This window comes from Larus michahellis, chromosome 6 (genome assembly GCF_964199755.1).
Source record: "Larus michahellis chromosome 6, bLarMic1.1, whole genome shotgun sequence".
NCBI classification, from domain to species: Eukaryota; Metazoa; Chordata; class Aves; order Charadriiformes; family Laridae; genus Larus; species Larus michahellis.
Window position 1 is genome coordinate 27,880,932 of NC_133901.1, and position 20,605 is coordinate 27,901,536.

The following is a 20,605-nucleotide window of genomic DNA, read 5'->3' on the forward strand; positions in this document are numbered from 1 at the left end:
AGAGGGAGACAGAAGCATAAGGCAATGCCCTCCACTGGGAGGTCACTGTGCTTCCCTGCGGTGGTGCCAGGGCCCAGTGAGTCAGAACGGCACGAGAAACCCTGCCCAGGCCTACGAGAACAGCAGCTCCTCTACCTACGGCACACTGAAGGCTCAGGAAAACAAGCCGAAAATCCGTTGCTGCGCAAGCAGCCCCATCTGCCCCGCTCAGAGCCTCACCGTGCTCTTCTGTGAGCATGCCAGCAGGCTCAGGGAATATCAAGCTCTGCTTGGGGACAGAGTGGTACTCAATGGTGCCTAGGGCATCTGTTGTTCCCAGGTGTGAAAATGAGGGGCTTACGTAGACCGCCTTGTTCTGGCGCAGTGCAATGTGGAGGCCTTCCATGGAGAGTGCCACAGAGTTCAGAGCTGTCCATGTCCGGCTGCCGCGATGTTTGTTGCGGGTGGTGACAGTGAAGCCAACGGAGGAGTTGTCACAGCCCGTCACCACCGTGTAGTTGCAGGAGCCCTGGAAGTGGTGAAGCTTCCCATCGAAGGTGCTGTAATGCGGGTCACCGTAGATGTGGCAGAGAGCAGTGCTGGCTGGGTAACAGCCCCTCTGGCCATTCTGGATCTTGCAGACCTCGTCCTCGCCACAGGACAACGTAGAGCAAACCATCTGGCCATTGGCTTCACACCGGCACTGCCGAGTGCAGTTCTTGTTCACAGAGTACTCGCCTTGCTGCAGGCAGAGAAACACCGAGCGTCAGCGTATCAGGCAAGAAATAGGGGCAAGGGAGTGCCCTGGGAGGGGTGCAAGCCAGGGCAAGGCTTTCACTCACGCTGTAGTAGATCCCCTCAAAGAGGCAGCCACAGTGGGCCTCAGGCACACAGGTGTCTCCGCTGAGGAAGAAGCCAGAGTTACACGCACAGCCCTCCATGCAGGGCTTGGAGCAGTTCTGCGGGGCTTGTCGGTCAACACAGGTGGCAGGACAGCCAGTCGTGCAAGGGTCATAGTAGCTGTTGGCGGGGCAAGGCAGGGCTGCAACGGCAAGGGGACAATTAGGACCAGCACGCCTTCAAGGAAGGATGACCTTCTGGGAAGGGGAAGACCAAAGACTTGCTTTGGCCAGAGGGTCTGGGCGTGGGGAGCAGCACATCCCCCTTCTGGCAACTGCAAGGCAGGTACTCACGGCAGAAAGTGGTGTTCCTCCAGGGAAGGACAGTCACGCCGACTGCCTGGCATGCATCAGCGTAGGCCTCCAGAGCAGCACACAGGACCTCCTGGCCACCATTCAGGGCACAAAGGTCATAGAAACAGGTGTCAAAGTAGTTCTGGGGGTTGATCACAGCGTGGCACCTCTCAAAAGAGCCAGGCCTGGCAGTCAGCATGCCACAGAACTGGTCCGATCGGTAGAGCTTCTCCTCTTCTGCGCTGCAGGGTGGGGAGGGGACGGGGACACCGCAAGAGGAGTCATTGTCTGGGACCTGCCAGCTCTCCCCCAGCTCGTTGGAGTCTGCGGCTTGCTGCCCATTGGGCATCATGTAATCGTCCTCTCTGCGGTTGTTGAAGTTCCCGCACATGCCACAGGTCAGGTTGAAGTAGGCAGTGGGCACCTTCACCTCCACCGAGTGGTCAGTGTCGTAGGACACTCGGAGGTTGAAGTCTGTCTCCAGGACGATGTAGCGGCCGCTCCTGCTCACCGTGATGGCACCTCCGGCTGCGCTCACCGGCAAGGTCTGGCGCACATTGTTCACCTGGGGCAGAACACCGCAATGGACCCTGGACCTGCCCCTGGCCTTCCTGAGGTCTCCTGCCCCAGGGAAATCAGATGCCAGGCCGGGCACGCCAAACCGGTGCCCATGATGCCCTCGCACCCAGACCTGCCCGTGGCTGGCAGAGCCGCGTCTCTGATCTGCACCCTGCAGGGGCCTCTGTTCAAGGCAGGCCACATTCCCCATTTGCCTCTTCCTCCTCCAGCCCCTCCAGAAAGGAAAACCAAAGCAACCCAGGGGCTTCAGGGGAACCCACCCGCGCCTGGGACAATGGAGATGTCTGGCACATGCCAGGCCCTGCCAAGAAAAGCCAGCCCTGCCTTGCAGCTACGCCACGCTCATGCCGGACCCACGGCTTACCAGCACTTGGCTCTTCTCCTTCTTGACAATGGCAATGCGCTCTCCGTACACCTCAACCAGGACTTCGCGCACGTAGGACACTCTGGTGTTCCCACGATGCTCGTTCTTGGCCTCCACGTTGAAGTAGGGCAGGGAGGTGCTGTTGGAGCACACTTTGGCCAGCGTGTAGGTGCAGTTGCCCATGAAGTTGTGCGTCACCTTGTCAAAGGTGTTGTAGTGAGGGTCACCGTGGACGTGGCAGATGCCGTAGGATTCTTCGAGGCATGCAGGTTTCCCGTCCTTCACCCCGCAGTACTGGTCCGCAGGGCATGAGGCACTGAAGCACTGAACTTTGCTTCCCCGTGCGGGACACGTGCACTTTGAGGAGCACGTGTTGTCCGTCCAGAACTCCGAGCCCACGGGGTAGTGCTGCCCGTTGTGCCAGCACCCGCACTGCTGGCTGGGCACACATCGGTCATTGTAGAGCAGGTACCCGCTGTCGCACACACATCCTTCCACGCACGGCAGGCTGCAGGTAACAGGAGCCATTGGGTCAACACAGGTGGCAGGGCAGGCTGCACCACAGGGCTCGTAGTGACTGTTGGCTGGACAGGTGATGGCTGCCAAGACAGAAGACATGGCCTTTACTTGGAGAACATAACACTTCTCTGTGCTACATTTTCCTCTTCGAAAAATTAAGAGTTGTTATTTTCTCTGTGCTCTGCCTGGCTCCAGGGGTATTCTAAGCCATACTTGATCAAATGGAAGAGAAAACGGAGCCTCTAATACTTACAACGACCTGTAAATCCCCGTGGCATGTAACAAAAATTTTTCTTATTCCCCACTCTGCTTTTTCATTCCTATTTTGTGTTTTCCTGAGGGTGACGAGCCCTGGTACTCTGTGTGGACTTACGGCAGAAGGTTGCGTTCCTCCACACGGGGATCTTGACACCAAGTGACTGGCAGGCATCTGCGTAGGACTGCAAGCTCTTGCACAGGGCTTCGCGGTCCAGCTCCAGCTCACACAGGTCATAAAGGCAGGTGTCAAAGTAACTGATGGGGCTCAGCACAGCGTGGCACATCTGAAATGGGCCGCTGGTGTCGTTGAGGAGCCCACAGAAGTGGCTGCTGGCAATGACTTGCTTGTCCGTCTCATTGCAGGCTGGGGTGGGGAGTGGTCCGGCTGAGCAGCTGTGGAAAGACAGGGAGAAGGGCTCCTAGGTCATCTGTGGGCTTCTCCTAGTGCCTCCCCCTCCCCTGGCCCGATGCGTCCCCAGACCTGCTGCTGGGGGGCCACACACACCTGCTGTCGTTGGACACCTGCCAGCTGTTGCCCAGGCTGGTGGAGTCTGGCTCCAGCATCCCTTCTGGGTTCAGGAAGTCATCTGCTGCCATCCCGTTGTAGTTCCCACACATGCCACAAACCTTCTGCCCAAAGGTGCTGGGAAGCGTCACCTCCACCCGATGGTTCCCATCAAACTTCACTCTCAAGCCAAAGTCTGTCGTGACCACTGTGTAGAATCCGCTGGACGAGACCTGCACGCCCGCGGCTGGGGTGCAGGGCAGGATCTCTGCCACTCCATTGACCTGGAAGGACAGAAACCAAGACAGGGTTGGAGCAACCCATTTGGCACAGCCCTCTCCTCTCACGCGGCCCCAGCGCCTCTCCGCCTTGTGCTTACCGTCACCACTCCACCCTTCCCCAGCCTTATCCGCTGGCCAGCCACATCGACATCCACGTATCGGACATAGGACACGCGAGTGTTGCCTCCCCTGTGTTCATTGGCCGCTTCCACGTTGAAGTAGGGCAGCGAGCCGTTGCTTTCGCACAGCTTGGAAAGGGTGTAGGTGCAGGTGCCCATGAAGTGGTGTAGCTGCTTGTCGAACGTGTGGTAGTGAGGGTCTCCTTCCACCACACAGGTCCCTGACAGTGGAAAGACCAGAGGAAACGTTCAGTCAACCACCTCCCGCTGCCTCTTCTCCCCAGCCCACCTTGCACAAAGAACATCAGCCCCATGACAGGTCTACTCTACTCACCTGGGCCTGGTATGGGTGCTGACGTTGTTGTGTCTACTGAAGGTGCGGTGATGATGGTGCCTGGTGTTGTTGGAGTCACATTGCCTACAAAAGAGACAGGGGTACAAGCAAATCAATCCCCCTTTTCTAGCTCTTGTTCAAGACAGAAACGACAATGACTGCCAGAAGAAGCAAAGACAGCCCTTCCCCGGGCTGAGCCTTGTACCTGTGCAGTATCCCTTTTCAATGGACAGATCATCCAATGCTACATCGCTCCGGATGTCTTCACCTATCATGCCCTCCAGGACAATCTAAGGGAACGGATAGTTCTCAGCATTAGCTCCGGTCGCGTGTGTGATGTGCCCGTAGAAAGCACGGTTCATCTCAGATGGCAGTGAGAGCCTGTGCCCTTACCTGCAGGTTTCCTGTGCTGTGTACCGTGATCTCTCCCAAGTTCCATCTGTCCCCTTTGTTTCCAGCATCTTTCCATTCCAGTGTTGATGTTTCATTGTGAACTACGTACACCCGCAGGGCCATTGCCTCAGCCACTCCGTACATGTGATACCAGAAGCGGAAGCAGTGCGGTCCTTCCGAACTGCACACTGGACTGACCAAGCGGGCTACCTCACTTGGCTGATGCTGACTTCCTTGCAGGTAGATGTAATAGCCCTCTGGAAACATCAGAGTGTGAATTTTTCACAGTAAATTGCCAGGACAAGACAAAGTCACTTCATTTACAGACTGCATACAGTACAACTTTTCTTCACCCAGCAGCTGCATTAAACTTTCAGTCCCCAAATTTATTTCCAGTAGATTGCACTGGTCTACTGCTTAGGGAAAGGAAAGCCTTCCAAAGGCGAGGCAGAGTGCCACAGTGATCCGGTCTCATCCTAGATACACCTTTGCTGAAGTCTCTTTACAGGAACTTATGCTAACAGGTCACATGTTTTTGGTCACAGGTCCTGCACTGTTCATCCACCACACCCCACAACAGATTCCTGACTGCTGCAGAAGGCTCTGGATTGAGCCTAGGAAACACGTGGCCTGGGATTTGTTATTAAAGAAGGCTCAATGACCTATTCAAAGAGAGGCACAGCCAGATACTGTTTGCTCTTCCTACCTCCAGTCGTGTGGTCATAGGAAGGGCCCGTATTTGGTGTGGGTGTCGTCCCTTTTTGCCTTATCCAGTCAAAGTCGTCACTGGTTGCCTGTTGCCACTCACACAAGTCAACATCAAATGTGCAGGACATATTGCAGGCTGTTGGTGCAGCTGTATATGGTGCAGAAAGAAAAACAGAGTTTCTACAATGAGGTTTGGAATCTTCTCTCTGTTCTGGCAATGCCCTTCTAGGTCTCATGCACCCGTGTTCATGAAAAATTTGAAGATGAAATGAGTAGAAGTGGCCACTACTGAAAAATTGATTATAAAATATGAAATTTTAAGTACGTGAGAATGACTGTTATTTTACAAATCCCTTCCTCAGTTATCATCCCAATAACACTAATATCCTGTATTTTTACACTGTGCCACAGTCATAATCCTTGGTCATTGTAAATTGCTCAAAGTTTTCCTATTTGGCACAGTAGTATTCAGCTGGCTCTCAAAGTCCTGCTTTTGTGGAAATCTAGACAGCGTAACAAGAATGGTCTGACATTTCTTTTTACTTCTTATAAACTGGGGTGAGTATTGTCTCAGAATTGGAAAGAGGTTATGGAATGCCTTTTCATGTCATAGCCTCATACTTAGGCTGCCATTTCTGCTGGCTTTAGTAATCACCTCTGGTAGCTCTAGAAGAAGCAATTTCTTGCCTCTAGCCTTGTCTCTACCTTAACTAATCTACCTAGATAATAAGGGCCTAATAGCGTTATGACTGGAAGGCTGAACAGACCTCAAGCTGCAAGAATTTCCTTTATTAATTTTAAAGCCCTGGTTATATACTTCTGAATTTATTTCACATGCTTGGTGAAAACCTGGAGCTGTAGACAGGTTGAGTAAGTGATGTATTAACACTTCTCAAAAAGGAAAAATATTTTATTAAAGACAAAGTGGTGATTTTTAGACAAGTGCTCAGTTGTCCCTGGCTGAGCCCTTAACTGACAGTGTATGTTGTCTTTCATGACCCAATTCTAAACAATGGTCTTAGGTCAAAAGTGTTCAAATATCATGTCCTAAAGTGAATTCTGGAAGCCTATTAGAAGCTTAGATTAGAAGCCCAATCTCCAGAGATGCTAAGCACTTGAAAGCTTTCTGTGTCTCCTTGAATCCCCTTTTCTGAAATTCTTCTCAAGTTAGTAATTTGAATTTATATTTGTAGCATGAGGATTTAATCAGGTAGCTATTTGCTAAATGACCTAATGACTTACCGCAGATGGTATCTTTCCTCCATTCACCCAGATTTACACCTCCAAGTTCACAGGCAGCAGCATATGCCTCTAAAATCTTGCAAAACTGGTCAGAATTCCCCTCTGTGGCACATAGGTCATAGACACAGCTCTCAAAGTACAGCTGTGGGGGAATGTGCCAATGGCAGACCTGAAAAGGCCCGCTATTTTTCAAAATAATTTTGCAAAGTTCTTCATATTCCTTCTCTTTTGCTGTGTCACAAGTGGGCGGTACAACTGAAACTGGATTACACCTGTATCAAAAATAAACAGCAGCGTGGTTATATAATAAATCTTTATATTTTGTTCTGTCCTGCAAGGCATACCTCAACAGTAATAGAACCCCTATGCCAAATTCTATGGACTTGATGTGTATAGTCATTTTAGTGTGTCAAAACCTGAAGTGAGAAATATTACAATTTGTCTCATAATCCTCCGTTAAGAATATAACTATGAATTGTTGGTTTATGATTGTCTATCCGTAGACTGAAGTTCAAAGGAAACCAACAAATCAGCTAACACGAGCAAGATAATTTCAGTTCACTATTGCGTATAGTGAGAGCACTAATTTGCATGTGAAAGCATTAATAGACATATAAATGCCCCATGCCTATGTTAATCAATGTGGAGTTATTTAGGAGCTGAATCTGAGAGATATATTTAGACTTATAGTAAGATAATATAAAGCAGGTATTTTAGAACTGACAACTAAGAAAAAAATCAATTTGTATGCAAAAAAGGAGCCCAGTTTCAAATAAAATCTACAAAGGTCATGTGGAAAACCTCTGAAGGGTGGTTTTAAAATTTCAATACTTCCCATTGAAAAGTGGAGTTATTCAAAGGTGAAAACACTAGCAAATAAGTAATATCAAAGAAGAGTTACTATGGAATATAATTAATGTACGTTAATCCTATAACTAGATGATTTATGTTTCAGGCATTTTGCTGTTTCCTAAAGTATTATCAGATACTTACGTCCTATTGTCATCCTTCACTAGCCAGCTGTCACCAAATTTATTTGGATCCTGTTCTAGGACTTTATCTGGTTTTAGAAAATCATCCAGCTGGTTGTCATTGAATGTTCCACACAGACCACACAGCTGTCCTTTGAGACTTTCATCAACCAGAATGAAAAGCTCCTGGTCACCATCAAACTTCACCTGGATCCCTAGAGAGGTATCAATGACCACATAATGTCCTTTTATAGCTACTCTGGCTCCATGGCTCAAATCCACAGGAAGATAAACCTGAACTCCATTCACCTAAAGAAAACAAAACCCACACAACCAGTTAAGTCAATAAAGCTCCCAGGAACAAAGAGGAGGTCTACGCTGCCGGTACAATAGCTTTCTTCACCAAGTCAGCCTTATTCTAGTGAGCAATGCAGACACAGAACTTTGAAGTTTAGCAGAGACTAACGGGCTGCATACTTATCCTACATCTTGAGTAGGGCTTTGTAGCACAAGTTGAGCTCTGTGCTGTCACGACACACATAGCAATACTTGGAATAGCTGGTTTAAAGCTATCTATCTCCAGTATGTATGAGTCTGAGAGTGTATAGCAAAAACACCATTTCTATTTTAAAAGCCAGTTCTATAAATTTCAGACTGAGATTTAATTCGGCAAAACTTTCTCTTATAGATGAAGCTATGGATGAAGATGGGCTTTTTCCTACAGCCCCATTTAGAAAAGATTTGAATGGACAGAAGGAAGCTCTGCTGATTTCTGCCTTTCTGAAAAAAAAACCCAACCATTTCTGTGACTTTTAGCATGTGCAGTCTTGGAAGTGAATAAAGCAGAGAACTCTGATTCAGTTCTTTTGGACAGAAATGCAAAGTGAATAAATGAGATGGATTGTTTATGCTTAAAGAAGAACACTTACATAGGTCTCTCTATTTTTCTTCAAAACAATGTGAAGGTTTTTCAGCGTGACAGCAACTGAGTTCAAGGCTGTCCAGTTCGGGTTTCCTCTATGTTCATTTCTGGTTGTCACTGAAAACCTTTCAGAAGAATTTGTGCATGTCTCAACAGCAGTATAATTGCAGTCTCCTTGGAAATGGTACAATCTCCCATCAAAGGTTATATAATGTGGATCCCCAAAAATGTGGCAAGTGCTGGGATTCAATGGATAACATCCCAGGAGTCCATTCTGCACCTTGCAAACTTCGCTTACTTCACATCTGTCTGAATTGCAAACTACAGTCCCATTTCCAGCACATATACATTGGCCTGCACAGTCTGTTTGCCAAAAAGTTTCTCCTTTCTGTTAGAGACAACAAAATGAAAATAAATTAAAAGAGCTAATGGTAACGATGAACTGTGAAATAAGCCCCTGAACTATGTGCAGAACAAACCTCATAATATTTGCCATTCTGAAAGCAGCCACAGTTACTCATGGACACACATTGTCCCCCGCTGATGACAAAACCACTGTTGCATTCACATCCTTCTACACAAGGTCTGCTGCAGTTCTTTGATGCAAGAGGGTCAGTGCACGTTGCTGGACAAGCACTGGTGCATGGATTGTAATGACTATTGGGAGGGCATGCAACAGCTGAAAAACAACAAAAGGCAATGAACTGACAATCACAACACAAATGAAACCATGATCCAAAAATGGGATTATTTTGAACTAGTGACAATGTTGTTTTTTTCGAAGCCTGAAATGCCTTTCGTATTTTGATATCAGAAACAAAGAAAAAATTCTACAAGAAAAAAGCATGAATATTTAACACACATATCCTGGATATCAAGCACCACCAAATCCAAGTAAAAACTATGCCTCTCTACACTGGATGTAGTACATAGCTGGTACATTTCTAGAAGTACACAGATTGCTAAAATCACTAGATGTAGTCTGGAAATGAACAAACCTATTAAAGGTAAAACATCATATAAAAATCAGAGGTGATTCCGCATTGTCAGGAACCTACTGCTACTGGTTTGACACTCGTTTTTGAGATAATGAATGAAATGCTCCTCTGCCCTCTGGCAGAAAACAATAATGGGGTTAGATTTACAGAACTGTATTTCTGAATGTTGCGTATGTAAAAATTTGAAGAATTTAAGTTCTCTAAGCTGTGTCAGTTATTGGCTAAAATCAGAGTCTAAAGAAAACAAGAGCGCTATTCAAAAATTCAATTCTCTACAGAAACTCACGGCAGAAGGTGGCATTCCTCCAGGGAAGGATAGTCACGCCGACTGCCTGGCATGCATCAGCGTAGGCCTCCAGAGCAGCACACAGGACGTCCTGGCCACCATTCAGGGCACAAAGGTCATAGAAACAGGTGTCAAAGTAGTTCTGGGGGTTGATCACAGCGTGGCACCTCTCAAAAGAGCCAGGCCTGGCAGTCAGCATGCCACAGAACTGGTCCGATCGGTAGAGCTTCTCCTCTTCTGCGCTGCAGGGTGGGGAGGGGACGGGGACACCGCAAGAGGAGTCATTGTCTGGGACCTGCCAGCTCTCCCCCAGCTCGTTGGAGTCTGCGGCTTGCTGCCCATTGGGCATCATGTAATCGTCCTCTCTCCGGTTGTTGAAGTTCCCGCACATGCCACAGGTCAGGTTGAAGTAGGCAGTGGGCACCTTCACCTCCACCGAGTGGTCAGTGTCGTAGGACACTCGGAGGTTGAAGTCTGTCTCCAGGACGATGTAGCGGCCGCTCCTGCTCACCGTGATGGCACCTCCGGCTGCGCTCACCGGCAAGGTCTGGCGCACATTGTTCACCTAGGGCAGAACACCGCAATGGACCCTGGACCTGCCCCTGGCCTTCCTGAGGTCTCCTGCCCCAGGGAAATCAGATGCCAGGCCGGGCACGCCAAACCGGTGCCCATGATGCCCTCGCACCCAGACCTGCCCGTGGCTGGCAGAGCCGCGTCTCTGATCTGCACCCTGCAGGGGCCTCTGTTCAAGGCAGGCCACATTCCCCATTTGCCTCTTCCTCCTCCAGCCCCTCCAGAAAGGAAAACCAAAGCAACCCAGGGGCTTCAGGGGAACCCACCCGCGCCTGGGACAATGGAGATGTCTGGCACATGCCAGGCCCTGCCAAGAAAAGCCAGCCCTGCCTTGCAGCTACGCCACGCTCATGCCGGACCCACGGCTTACCAGCACTTGGCTCTTCTCCTTCTTGACAATGGCAATGCGCTCTCCGTACACCTCAACCAGGACTTCGCGCACGTAGGACACTCTGGTGTTCCCACGATGCTCGTTCTTGGCCTCCACGTTGAAGTAGGGCAGGGAGGTGCTGTTGGAGCACACTTTGGCCAGCGTGTAGGTGCAGTTGCCCATGAAGTTGTGCGTCACCTTGTCAAAGGTGTTGTAGTGAGGGTCACCGTGGACGTGGCAGATGCCGTAGGATTCTTCGAGGCATGCAGGTTTCCCATCCTTCACCCCGCAGTACTGGTCCGCAGGGCATGAGGCACTGAAGCACTGGACTTTGCTTCCCCGTGCGGGACACGTGCACTTTGAGGAGCACGTGTTGTCCGTCCAGAACTCCGAGCCCACGGGGTAGTGCTGCCCGTTGTGCCAGCACCCGCACTGCTGGCTGGGCACACATCGGTCATTGTAGAGCAGGTACCTGCTGTCGCACACACATCCTTCCACGCACGGCAGGCTGCAGTTGTAGGGTGCTATTGGGTCAACACAGGTGGCAGGGCAGGCTGCACCACAGGGCTCGTAGTGACTGTTGGCTGGACAGGCTAGTGCTGTGTAATAAAAGAAAAACCTACTTATTAGTATTTTTTAACTACTGGCCTATTTTTTAACTACTGAAGTATTGGGGTTTGTGTAATATCGTATTCTGCTTTGTTTTGAAGTATTTGGGGACATCTTGGAGTTCTACGGCAGTTTGATGCATGCCTTTGCTGTCTTACCAAGCTTTAATTTCTTTTGAGGTTTGGGCTATTTAAAGTTTCCCTCATGGAGAGAGTTTCCTAGGAGACCTCTTATTCCTGCAGAGGATTGGTTTGAATTCTTGCATTGGGATGAGGGATATTGGTGATGTTAGTTATTTGTCCTAGACATATGCCATATTTAAGTTGTAGTCTTGATATTTAATTCTAGTCATATTGTAGCTTCTTAATTCATATTTTTTCACTTCACCATCATCTCTAATGTTTGTTAAATAATCAGGATGTACAAGTGCTCTATACTATTTTTGATCTTGTTACACACACAACACGTATATACCCAAGCTAATAGATATTTTAAACACTGACATTTTCAGGTGAGAAGATGCCAGAATTGAAGTTTCTTGAACAATATTTTTTCAGGTTCTATATGTTTTTGTGACACAGTTCAGTTTTTAATGACGTATTTTCTCACTCTATTTTTAGCCTACTTTCCTAAGGAGAGAGAGATCACACATTTACATCATATATTTCTCTGCTCATCCTCCCACTTACTAAATTTGACCCAGCTGACTTATTGGAAATAAGCTGGTGAGGTCGGTAGAGGACAAAAACTTATTCAGGTCCATTACATTAAATAGGTGCAAGGCAAAGAGGGGAGATGCTGCAAGCTCTTTCAGCAGAAAGAACAGCTACAGGGAGGGCTCAGTCCAGCTTAGAAACCATAGAAGCTATGTGAGAAAAAACCTCAGTAATGTACCCAGCAGAGAAAATGCTCCAGCTAGAGATCGCAGTCAAATGTGCACTGAAGTCAGAAAGAAATCAGGCTTCAGTCATTTCAGTGTTTACAGACAAGTCTCTTTCTTTAGTTTGCGCATCTCCTTCAGTGCAGAAGGCATATAGGGCACTGGATCACTGTTTCCTGTTCTTCACATTGATTCTGGTGGAAGCAGATCTGTTCAAGACTTTCAGACGGTATTTAAATACTGTTCTAAAGATAATATTTTTTTCCTATAATATATGCCTGAATGCTTGAGAAATGTTCTTTGTTTACCAACATTCACAGAAGAAAGGTCATTATTGCCATTTAATCTCCAGCACAGACTTCTGTCTATTACTTTAATACTTGACACCTTTTGTCTTGTGCCTCTGCGTGTTTCTGTCTCTTCCTCACCCTCACTACTTTCTCCACTTCCATTAGCATGGTTACAATCTCCATTGCACAGGCTTCTTACTTAAGTCCTGGCCTTTAATTCCATGCTGCCTACCTGCGTTGCCCCCTCTCCCATCTTAAAGCATGAATCACTCTGCCTGTACAGGACATTGATGCTTTCCTCCGCATCCATATGCATGAATGGCTGGCACTCCTTCCTCTCTTATACACATGTGAATTTGTGCCACTGATAGTGTTTCCAATACTCTCCTTCTCCCTCTATCCCCGCTCAGCTCAACAGATGTGTTCCTCCTTCATCCTGCTCTCTTTGCATTGCTACAACTATGAGTTTCAGACATCATCTCTGTTTGACCTCAGGTTTATTCCTCCTATCAGCTCTGATTTCATTATTCCTGCAAAATGAACAGGCTCCAACCCCCGGACCAGGTACCTAGTCTGTACTTCATTGTCCATGGCTTTCTGCCTAGCCAGTTTCAACCTATCCTTCCTCTTTTCCTTAGACTTCTAAGCAAATTCTCATTTTCCTTTCTAGCTCCTATTTGTTTCCTCTAAACCCAGCATCTTACACATAGCCTATTCATTAGTCCTCAGCAGTTCCTAGTCAAAGGTTCTTTCTCACTGTCCCAGATGGCCTGGATTCCTTGTCTCCATCTATAGCTCTGCCTTTCCTCTACTCTGGCTCATGTCCCTTCTATGCTCCTATAAGGTATGAGCTCTGAAGTGTTTTTGATGAGGGTGCTGCAAGAGCAGGAGACACAGCTAGCTTCCCTTCTGTTAACTGGGTGCCTGGCCACCACACCGGGTAGAGAGGCTGGGAGCAGGGAGGGTGGGTAAGACTCTTACATGTCTACAAGGCATGTGCAAAATGAGATTTCTTTTCCTCAAAGACACTTAAGTTTACGCATAACTTCTTCAGAAGGTAAAAAACTCTCTAAGTCAGATGTCTCTGCCACACTTAATACCCCTGAACAAAAATATAGGGGCACTGAAAGAATTCAAAGGAAAAGCCTCCAATTCTAATTTAAGAGGGACTAGACAGTATTTTCTCCTTTCATCAGAAGCAGCTTAACTACTTTCACTAGAATCTTCCCAAAGGAATGAAACGGAGGACTATATGTAACCCTGAAATCTTTAGAGCGATCAGTCAAGATTCACAATGTTATATGAATTCAAAAGTGTCTTGTAATGCTCTGTCTTCAGGAAGTTCTAATTATATCCTCCTGACAAGTGGTAATTTTCAGTAATCTTTGATACGTACGGCAGAAGGTTGCATTTCTCCATGGTGTCAGTTGGACTCCTGCAGCTTGGCACATGTCTGCATAAGCCTGAATGTTTTCACAGAGGGCTGCATTGTTCAGGTGAAGTTCACAGAGATCATACTGGCAGGCTTCAGAATAACTTTGTGGATCAACTACTGAGTGGCAATTCTGGAATGGACCATTGGGATCTGTGATCAGACCACAGTATTCATTGCTTTCGATCATATATTTTTCATCTGCTGTGCAATTTGGGGTGTGGCCATCATCTGGCAAGCATCTAGTATGAAAAAAAAAAAAAAGATGTGGAAAAATTCACTGATGAACTTTGGATGCACTAGCACCTAAGATGCTTTTAAATCACATCTAACAAAACTACAGGACTGTCCCCAGGCTAAACATATTTTAAAGCTCTACATTTCAAACACTTAGGATAGAAACTCAGATTTTAATATGATTGTAACCTTATAAACTTTGAGAGGCCTGGAAGAAACCTAAATATTAATTTTGGTTTTCTTTTAAGTCAAGCTTTCTACATGGAAGATACCTAGGAAGCCAAACAAAACGTAAAAGCATTTGAAGTTAAACCTCTACTATCATAAAATAATATATTGTGAAATTATAAAATAAATGGTAAAGTAACTCAGAAGAGATTAAACAGGATCTTCAAGTATTAGCATTAAAATACTACAACAATACCTGAAATCTTAGTGGGCATCTGCAATGTTTTATTCAAATTTTCTCCTTTTAAGCACAGTTAAATTTGCTGTGAAACCTTATTCAGATAGATAGATAAATTAAGTACGTTGACAAGAATATATATTATTCCATGTGCCTGACATTTTTTGTTCACATAATACAGTTATTTAAAACACTGGTCATTGCATAACCAACAGATAAGGCCTAACATCCTGGCTGGAGTCCTACCTGGAGTCATTGTAAACCTGCCAACTGTTGCCAAAGCTGGATGAGTTTGTTTCCATCTCTCCATCTGGATTAAGAAAGTCATCTTCTTTGTGCCCATTATAATTTCCACATATTCCACAGACTTTAGACATATAGGTACTGGGAAGAGTGATTTCTGCTCTGTGGTTTCCATCAAACTTGACATTCAGCCCAAAGTCAGTAGTAACCACAACATACTGCCCACTGAAGGAAATACTGACACCCTGTGCCAATGTCAGAGGGAGCACCTGGCTGACTCCATCAACCTGCAAGCACAAAAAAGGACAAGCATTCTAATCACTTCAAAAGAAATATTTTTAATGGTGACCCTCTTCAATCACATTCCTATATTGATCATAGGACTCGCACAGTGGGCTTGTAATAGCACTAAGAACTCACATTGTCTCAAGTATTATTTTACATGAATGTTGTATATGGGCACGTAATCTAAGACCTTGAGGCCATAATAAAGTAGCTACGTGGCTTCCAAGTGCAGTCAAAGTCAGCTTGGTGAACCAGACCCAGCTGGCAAAAGTCCAAGACTTAACATAGGTCAGTAAGCTATTACTGCTGACAGACTATCTTTTATTTTTGATCAAATAAGATTAAAAAAATGTAGTTAGAATCGATTCCTAGAAGATTTTCAGGATTAGACAAATCTTGAAAAAGCTTCTTTTTGTTTCTTTCTCTTTGTGTTTTAATTTTCGTGTATGACATGCCAGACGATAGAAAGTAAGTGTCTAAGTAAAATTTTCAAGTTCTTTAAAATTTATTAAAATTAGCATCTACTTTGAACATTTGTTCGTATTACATACGTAAGAAAGTTTGGTTTACTTAGAAACATACATATAATAAAAACAGTAAATACAGGGGAAAGGTATAAAAGAGAAGCTGTTGGACAAATGTGGGTATGTGAGTTTACTGTGTTTCTAAGGTCAGATGGGAAAGATCTTGGTGTACATTTAAAACTTCACCTCCTGTCACATAAATCACTGTACTATTTTCTTATAAGAAGGGTGGTAATGAAGTAAGGTGACCTATTCATATATTGAGGGTTTGAATCAAACATGTCTGCTGCCTTGGCGCTTTATGGAAAGGAGCCATAAAGAAGCCTTAAAATACAATAGCCGGCCAAGTGACACATGGGTGTGAGGAAAGTCATCAGATTGTCACTCTAGGACTTTCTTATTTGGCCCTGCTTTATGGCAAATGCTTTGTTAAGTGAAGTTATCAGTGATGTGGAATAACTAGAAATGAAGGATGAGCATGCAGCTTTAGAGTCTACCACACAGGACCAGGAAATAGCCACTGGCATAGACTTGGTTAATGCAGAGCCTTTTTATTTCCTGATGCAGACAAGGTTTGAGCATGCAGGGCAAGCTAGAAGGGCAGGCTATCCCACCAACCCCATCTGGAGTGTCAGCTCTAATCCACCTTTTAGCGACACAGCACAAAATTTAGTCTATGTATTCAGTCCTGAAATTCCAATGTTTAAGAACTCCATGCTACACCTACTCCTAAATATCTGACTGCCCTCTAAATATTACTGTATGTATGCTGGAAATGTGTAGCCATTGTATAACGATTTCTTTATGCACACTATGAGTTACAGATGATAGATAGTGGGCTCCAACTTTACCTTAACAATTCTATTTTTACCCAGATTGATCCTGTAACCATACACATCCATGTCCACGTATTGGACATAGGACACACGAGTGTTGCTTCCCCTGTGCTCATTGGCCGCTTCCACATTGAAGTAGGGCAGCGAGCTGTTGCTCTCGCACAGCTTAGAAAGGGTGTAGGTGCAAGTGCCCATGAAGTCATGACGCTGCTTGTCGAATGTGTAGTAGTGAGGATCCCCATGTATACTGCAGATTGCTTCTAGAGACAGAAAAAGGAATATGTTCTCATTAATAAATGGATTCATCCAGAAAAGCTGCCTCATACCTTCATTGTGCGTGGGAAAACACAATCATCCTCATTTTACAGATTACATATGGAAGAACTAAAACAGAAAAGGCAGATTTATATGGCATAAATCAATTCTGTAGAGAGACACTCAAAGAAATTAACTGAAGCCAATAAGTAGCAGTGGTAGTAAAAGATTTAGGTGCCCTTCTACAGCCCATTGACTAGCATATGTGATTGGCTAAAATTACCTGTCATTGGAGGTGGTGTTGGTGGAATAGGGGTAGGGTCAGCTTCTGTTAGTAGAAAAGACAAGGCAATACAATGAGTTATAACATTACATGTTGAACACTACATACACACCAACATACATGAATTTCCACTTATTCTTCACCAGCATGAAGTTAGAAGTTTTTCATTGAAGCAAGTGGAACTGCCTGTATTTAAAAACGAGGATGTGTAGGTCTTTTGAGTGCTTAAGACTTGAAGTCTAGTGTATACTGGTAAATCTCTGCACAAGAGGATCCCGTTAGTGCTTTGAGCTCTAACTTCCAAGCTGAAGATATTTTGTAATAACCTGTCTGCAAAGTGGGATCACCTCCTTTGCATGCACTTGTTTCTTGTACACCTGCTGTTTATTTGCCCACTTCTTCACATCCAGCTCTCTACTGCATTGTAAATGTAGTTTTTGCATGTCTAGCCCAGAATTGCTCTTTTTGCTCTTTCGAGTTTGGAAAAAAATATCAGAAAATACTGATAATGGCTGTATTCCCACAACGTAAACTTCTCAACAAGCTTTAAGTTAACATTGTTGTAGAGCTGACCAAAAAAGCAGAAAACCTCTTCCTAAGATTACTGTTCCTTGAGATCTAAGGTGAAGAAGTTCTGCAAATGACATTATGAATGACAAACACCATAACGTAAAGACTGCTTGCTAAAGTTGCCTCGGAAGCTATTTTTTCATGTGCCAAATGAACATATATCTAGTTTTTCATCAGTTTGATTAAAATGTCTATTCAATCGAACATTCTTACAGAAACGAAAAGGTTGAGAGGACTTTGACTTTTACCAGACCTAATAATTCACTTAACTTTTATATTTTATTTTTTTTATACAGCTTAACAGAGGGAGGAACACTTTTCTCTTGTGTCTTGGAGTTATGTTGGTGCACCGTCCAGTGACTGAATCATGTGCTAATATGCCTGGGAAAATGAAGAACTAGCTTTCCCTAGCTCCCCGCCCCCCCACAAAGCCTCAAGTATTTTTTACAAAATTTTAAAGAAAATTATATGTTCTGAGTATTTGGACCTGAATAGAAATCTTCATCCTGCCTAGCGTAAATTTGAAACATTTTATTGTCGTTATATGAGTAGCATTTCAGAGAGAGCGAGGCCTATTAAGGCCTAACGACTATTTCTATATCGTTTTCAGCAAATTTCTTGTTCAGTTCATGTTATGTAAGTATTGCATGCTTGTCAGTTAAGATAGGATGAAACTGTAATTCACTCCCAGACCCTAGTCATCCACAGCTTGTGCCAGTCTTGGCTGATTTGTCACAGGGTCAAGGATCAAGCTCAAATTGCTCATTCATACTCAGAGCTGGTAGTGCGGCTCAGCTTTATTGACTCACCGTTATTTTTTTTTTTTTTTTGACATATGGCAGTGCTGTGTATTTGCTGAGCTCGTATGAGCTGAGATTTGCTGTAAAATTCTGATTAGAACATTTAATCTAGAACCCAAGACCAATGTGCATGGCCTTGGCTGGGCTTAGAGATGCACTTTGGACTTAAAATAAAGGTAAAGTTTGCAGGACCTTGTGAAAATGGTCACATTTGCAGAAAATGGGATAGCTTGTTCTGAACATTTGAGGTGGCGAGGAAAGATTTAGAAAGAAACTACAACAAAAAAGATAACATTCAAATGAAGCGATCTGTAAAGTTTTTGCCATTTCTCTTCCGTGGTTCAAAGTTATGAGGAGTTTCTACGTTGTATATGGAATTGAGTAATGGTCAACAGCTTAAACAGAGATGAAGAAGGGGTATACACTGGGGTGCAAACACAGACTTACCACAGGATCCATCCCTTACTCTCACATTGTCCAGTGCCGTATCGCCATACTCCGTCAGTCCTCGGACAGCCTCAAAAATAACCTAGGCAGGACACAAAGTCAATCACTGCATCAGAGTTGTTTAGGCAAATATGAGAGCATTTCCCTTAGCATGTTTTCAAAATATTCTTTCTGGTCTACCTCTAAAGGCATCAAGTACACTGGGGTTATAACAGTTTGCCTACTTTACCTCAGAAGCCTAAAATACATATTCTGTAATAGGGTAAGGACTTCAAGAAACATTGCCCTCTATTTTGCTGGCTGATAAATGATTTATGAGATTAGTTGTCTGGATTCTACAGAGGAGTCAAATGTAGACTGCATCCCAAAGTTCAAATCTTAACTCACAGCACCTAAAGTCCTTGACTTTGTGATAAAATGAAGAAGAAAATTAAATATATTTTATCCTTTAACTAACAGCACCAGTAAAACTCAGGGCCTTGTTTGTTTCTTCTCTTAGTTCATTGGCACAGAGCATGAGGGCATTATATTTACAACATACAGACCAAGCAAATCTTGGTTATATTTTCTAGCTTACATGCACAACCTTTTGCAGCCTGCAAGGGGAAAACAAATGCTGGCACTGTACAAAGAAATTTATTCCGAAAATATATTACCTTTATGTTTCTCTGTGTTGGAAAAGTATGAGTGATGGCGCCATAGTTCCAAAAGGAGCTCTGGTTTCCCTTCCGACTCCACACCATAGACTCTCCTGTGCTGTCTTTGATAAGTACTCGTAGCTCATTCATGTCTTCTGGCCCAAACATATAGTACCAGAAGTCTATGCATATATTTTTAGAAACCACAGTGTCTGGGCTTTCAAGCCTGTTGGTGTCGAATGGAATCAGATTACTTGCTTCTTGATAGATGAAATAGCCTTCTGCAGAGTGAAAAAATTAAAATATGGTTGAATTTGTAACTTCTTAAGTATCATTTAAAACTGAAGTACAACCCAATTCTGGCAGAAATCAAGGGCGTCATTAGCAGTGCAAAGAAGCAAAGTAAAGGTTGTTTGGAATTTACACTGCAATGGTTAGCACCGTGTAGTTAGCCAAACTAGACTGTGAGCTGGAGAGCAAAGCAAATATATCCCATCTCACCGGAACAGTTATTTTAGGTTCACAATTAAAGATGTAGGCCTCTCTCAAGTGACAGTACCTCCAGACACAGTGCCCCACTGATCCATGTTCAGTTTCCTTTTTCCTCAAAGGAAAATAATGCAATCTGCTATACACTTTCTCCTGCGGGATATAATTTTTTTTCTGAAATTTTTGGTCTCAAGATGAGCAAATCCTTAGCACAAGGAAAATCCCAGCATTTGTTTTTGTCTCAAAATGAAAGGAATAGAAAGCAATGCAGATATTTCCATGAAAATATTTAGGTTTGACATTATGAAAAGGAAGGAAACTTTTCAAAATTCAGAAACTCACAGTATTTCTTTTAGGATTTGAAATGTTTTAGTCTGAATTCGTTCAATGTGAGATCACAGTTTGCTTTACTAGGGCTGAATTTTTTTGCTTCCCATGGGATAAGATCAAAGCTACATTTCCCCAGTTCAGTTAAGTCAAGTCTCTCCCATCTGACTATGCAAAGGAATCAAAAAGAAATGAATGACCATTACTGTATGATGAAGAATGGCTCCACACGTAGCATCTAACATTCAGTCATATGTTTTAGTTGGCAAGAAAATGTAAATCACATTTAGAGTTATATGGTCTGTGTCAATTCAAAAAGCAAAACATTATTGTGTGAATCCAAACTAAAAATATTTAATTTCTTCTTTCAACAGGCATTTTTGATTTTTATTATCTAAACACTAAAAATGCAGAAAATTATTCAGCAAAAATCCCAACTAATACTGTTCTAATCTGCTTA

The 20,605-nt window shown here is 44.6% G+C and overlaps 1 protein-coding gene across 1 annotated transcript in view; it reads right to left on the reverse strand.

The window, feature by feature from the left end:
• The window catches only part of LOC141745355 (IgGFc-binding protein-like), a 94,340-nt gene that overhangs the window by 40,524 nt on the left and 33,211 nt on the right, over positions 1–20,605 (reverse strand). The window contains exons 9-32 of the mRNA XM_074593033.1: positions 19,348–19,610; positions 18,692–18,773; positions 16,875–16,919; positions 16,352–16,596; positions 14,695–14,978; positions 13,770–14,047; positions 10,595–11,193; positions 9,652–10,216; positions 8,847–9,046; positions 8,375–8,755; positions 7,468–7,754; positions 6,728–6,746; positions 6,475–6,616; positions 5,231–5,380; positions 4,525–4,781; positions 4,337–4,421; positions 4,132–4,215; positions 3,777–4,018; positions 3,398–3,681; positions 3,008–3,285; positions 2,116–2,714; positions 1,173–1,737; positions 822–1,021; positions 341–721 (exon numbers count right to left, since the gene is read on the reverse strand). Of these exons, the coding sequence (XP_074449134.1) occupies positions 341–721; positions 822–1,021; positions 1,173–1,737; positions 2,116–2,714; positions 3,008–3,285; positions 3,398–3,681; positions 3,777–4,018; positions 4,132–4,215; positions 4,337–4,421; positions 4,525–4,781; positions 5,231–5,380; positions 6,475–6,616; positions 6,728–6,746; positions 7,468–7,754; positions 8,375–8,755; positions 8,847–9,046; positions 9,652–10,216; positions 10,595–11,193; positions 13,770–14,047; positions 14,695–14,978; positions 16,352–16,596; positions 16,875–16,919; positions 18,692–18,773; positions 19,348–19,610 (6,515 nt within the window). The remainder of the gene's footprint in view (positions 1–340; positions 722–821; positions 1,022–1,172; positions 1,738–2,115; positions 2,715–3,007; positions 3,286–3,397; positions 3,682–3,776; positions 4,019–4,131; positions 4,216–4,336; positions 4,422–4,524; positions 4,782–5,230; positions 5,381–6,474; positions 6,617–6,727; positions 6,747–7,467; positions 7,755–8,374; positions 8,756–8,846; positions 9,047–9,651; positions 10,217–10,594; positions 11,194–13,769; positions 14,048–14,694; positions 14,979–16,351; positions 16,597–16,874; positions 16,920–18,691; positions 18,774–19,347; positions 19,611–20,605) is intronic.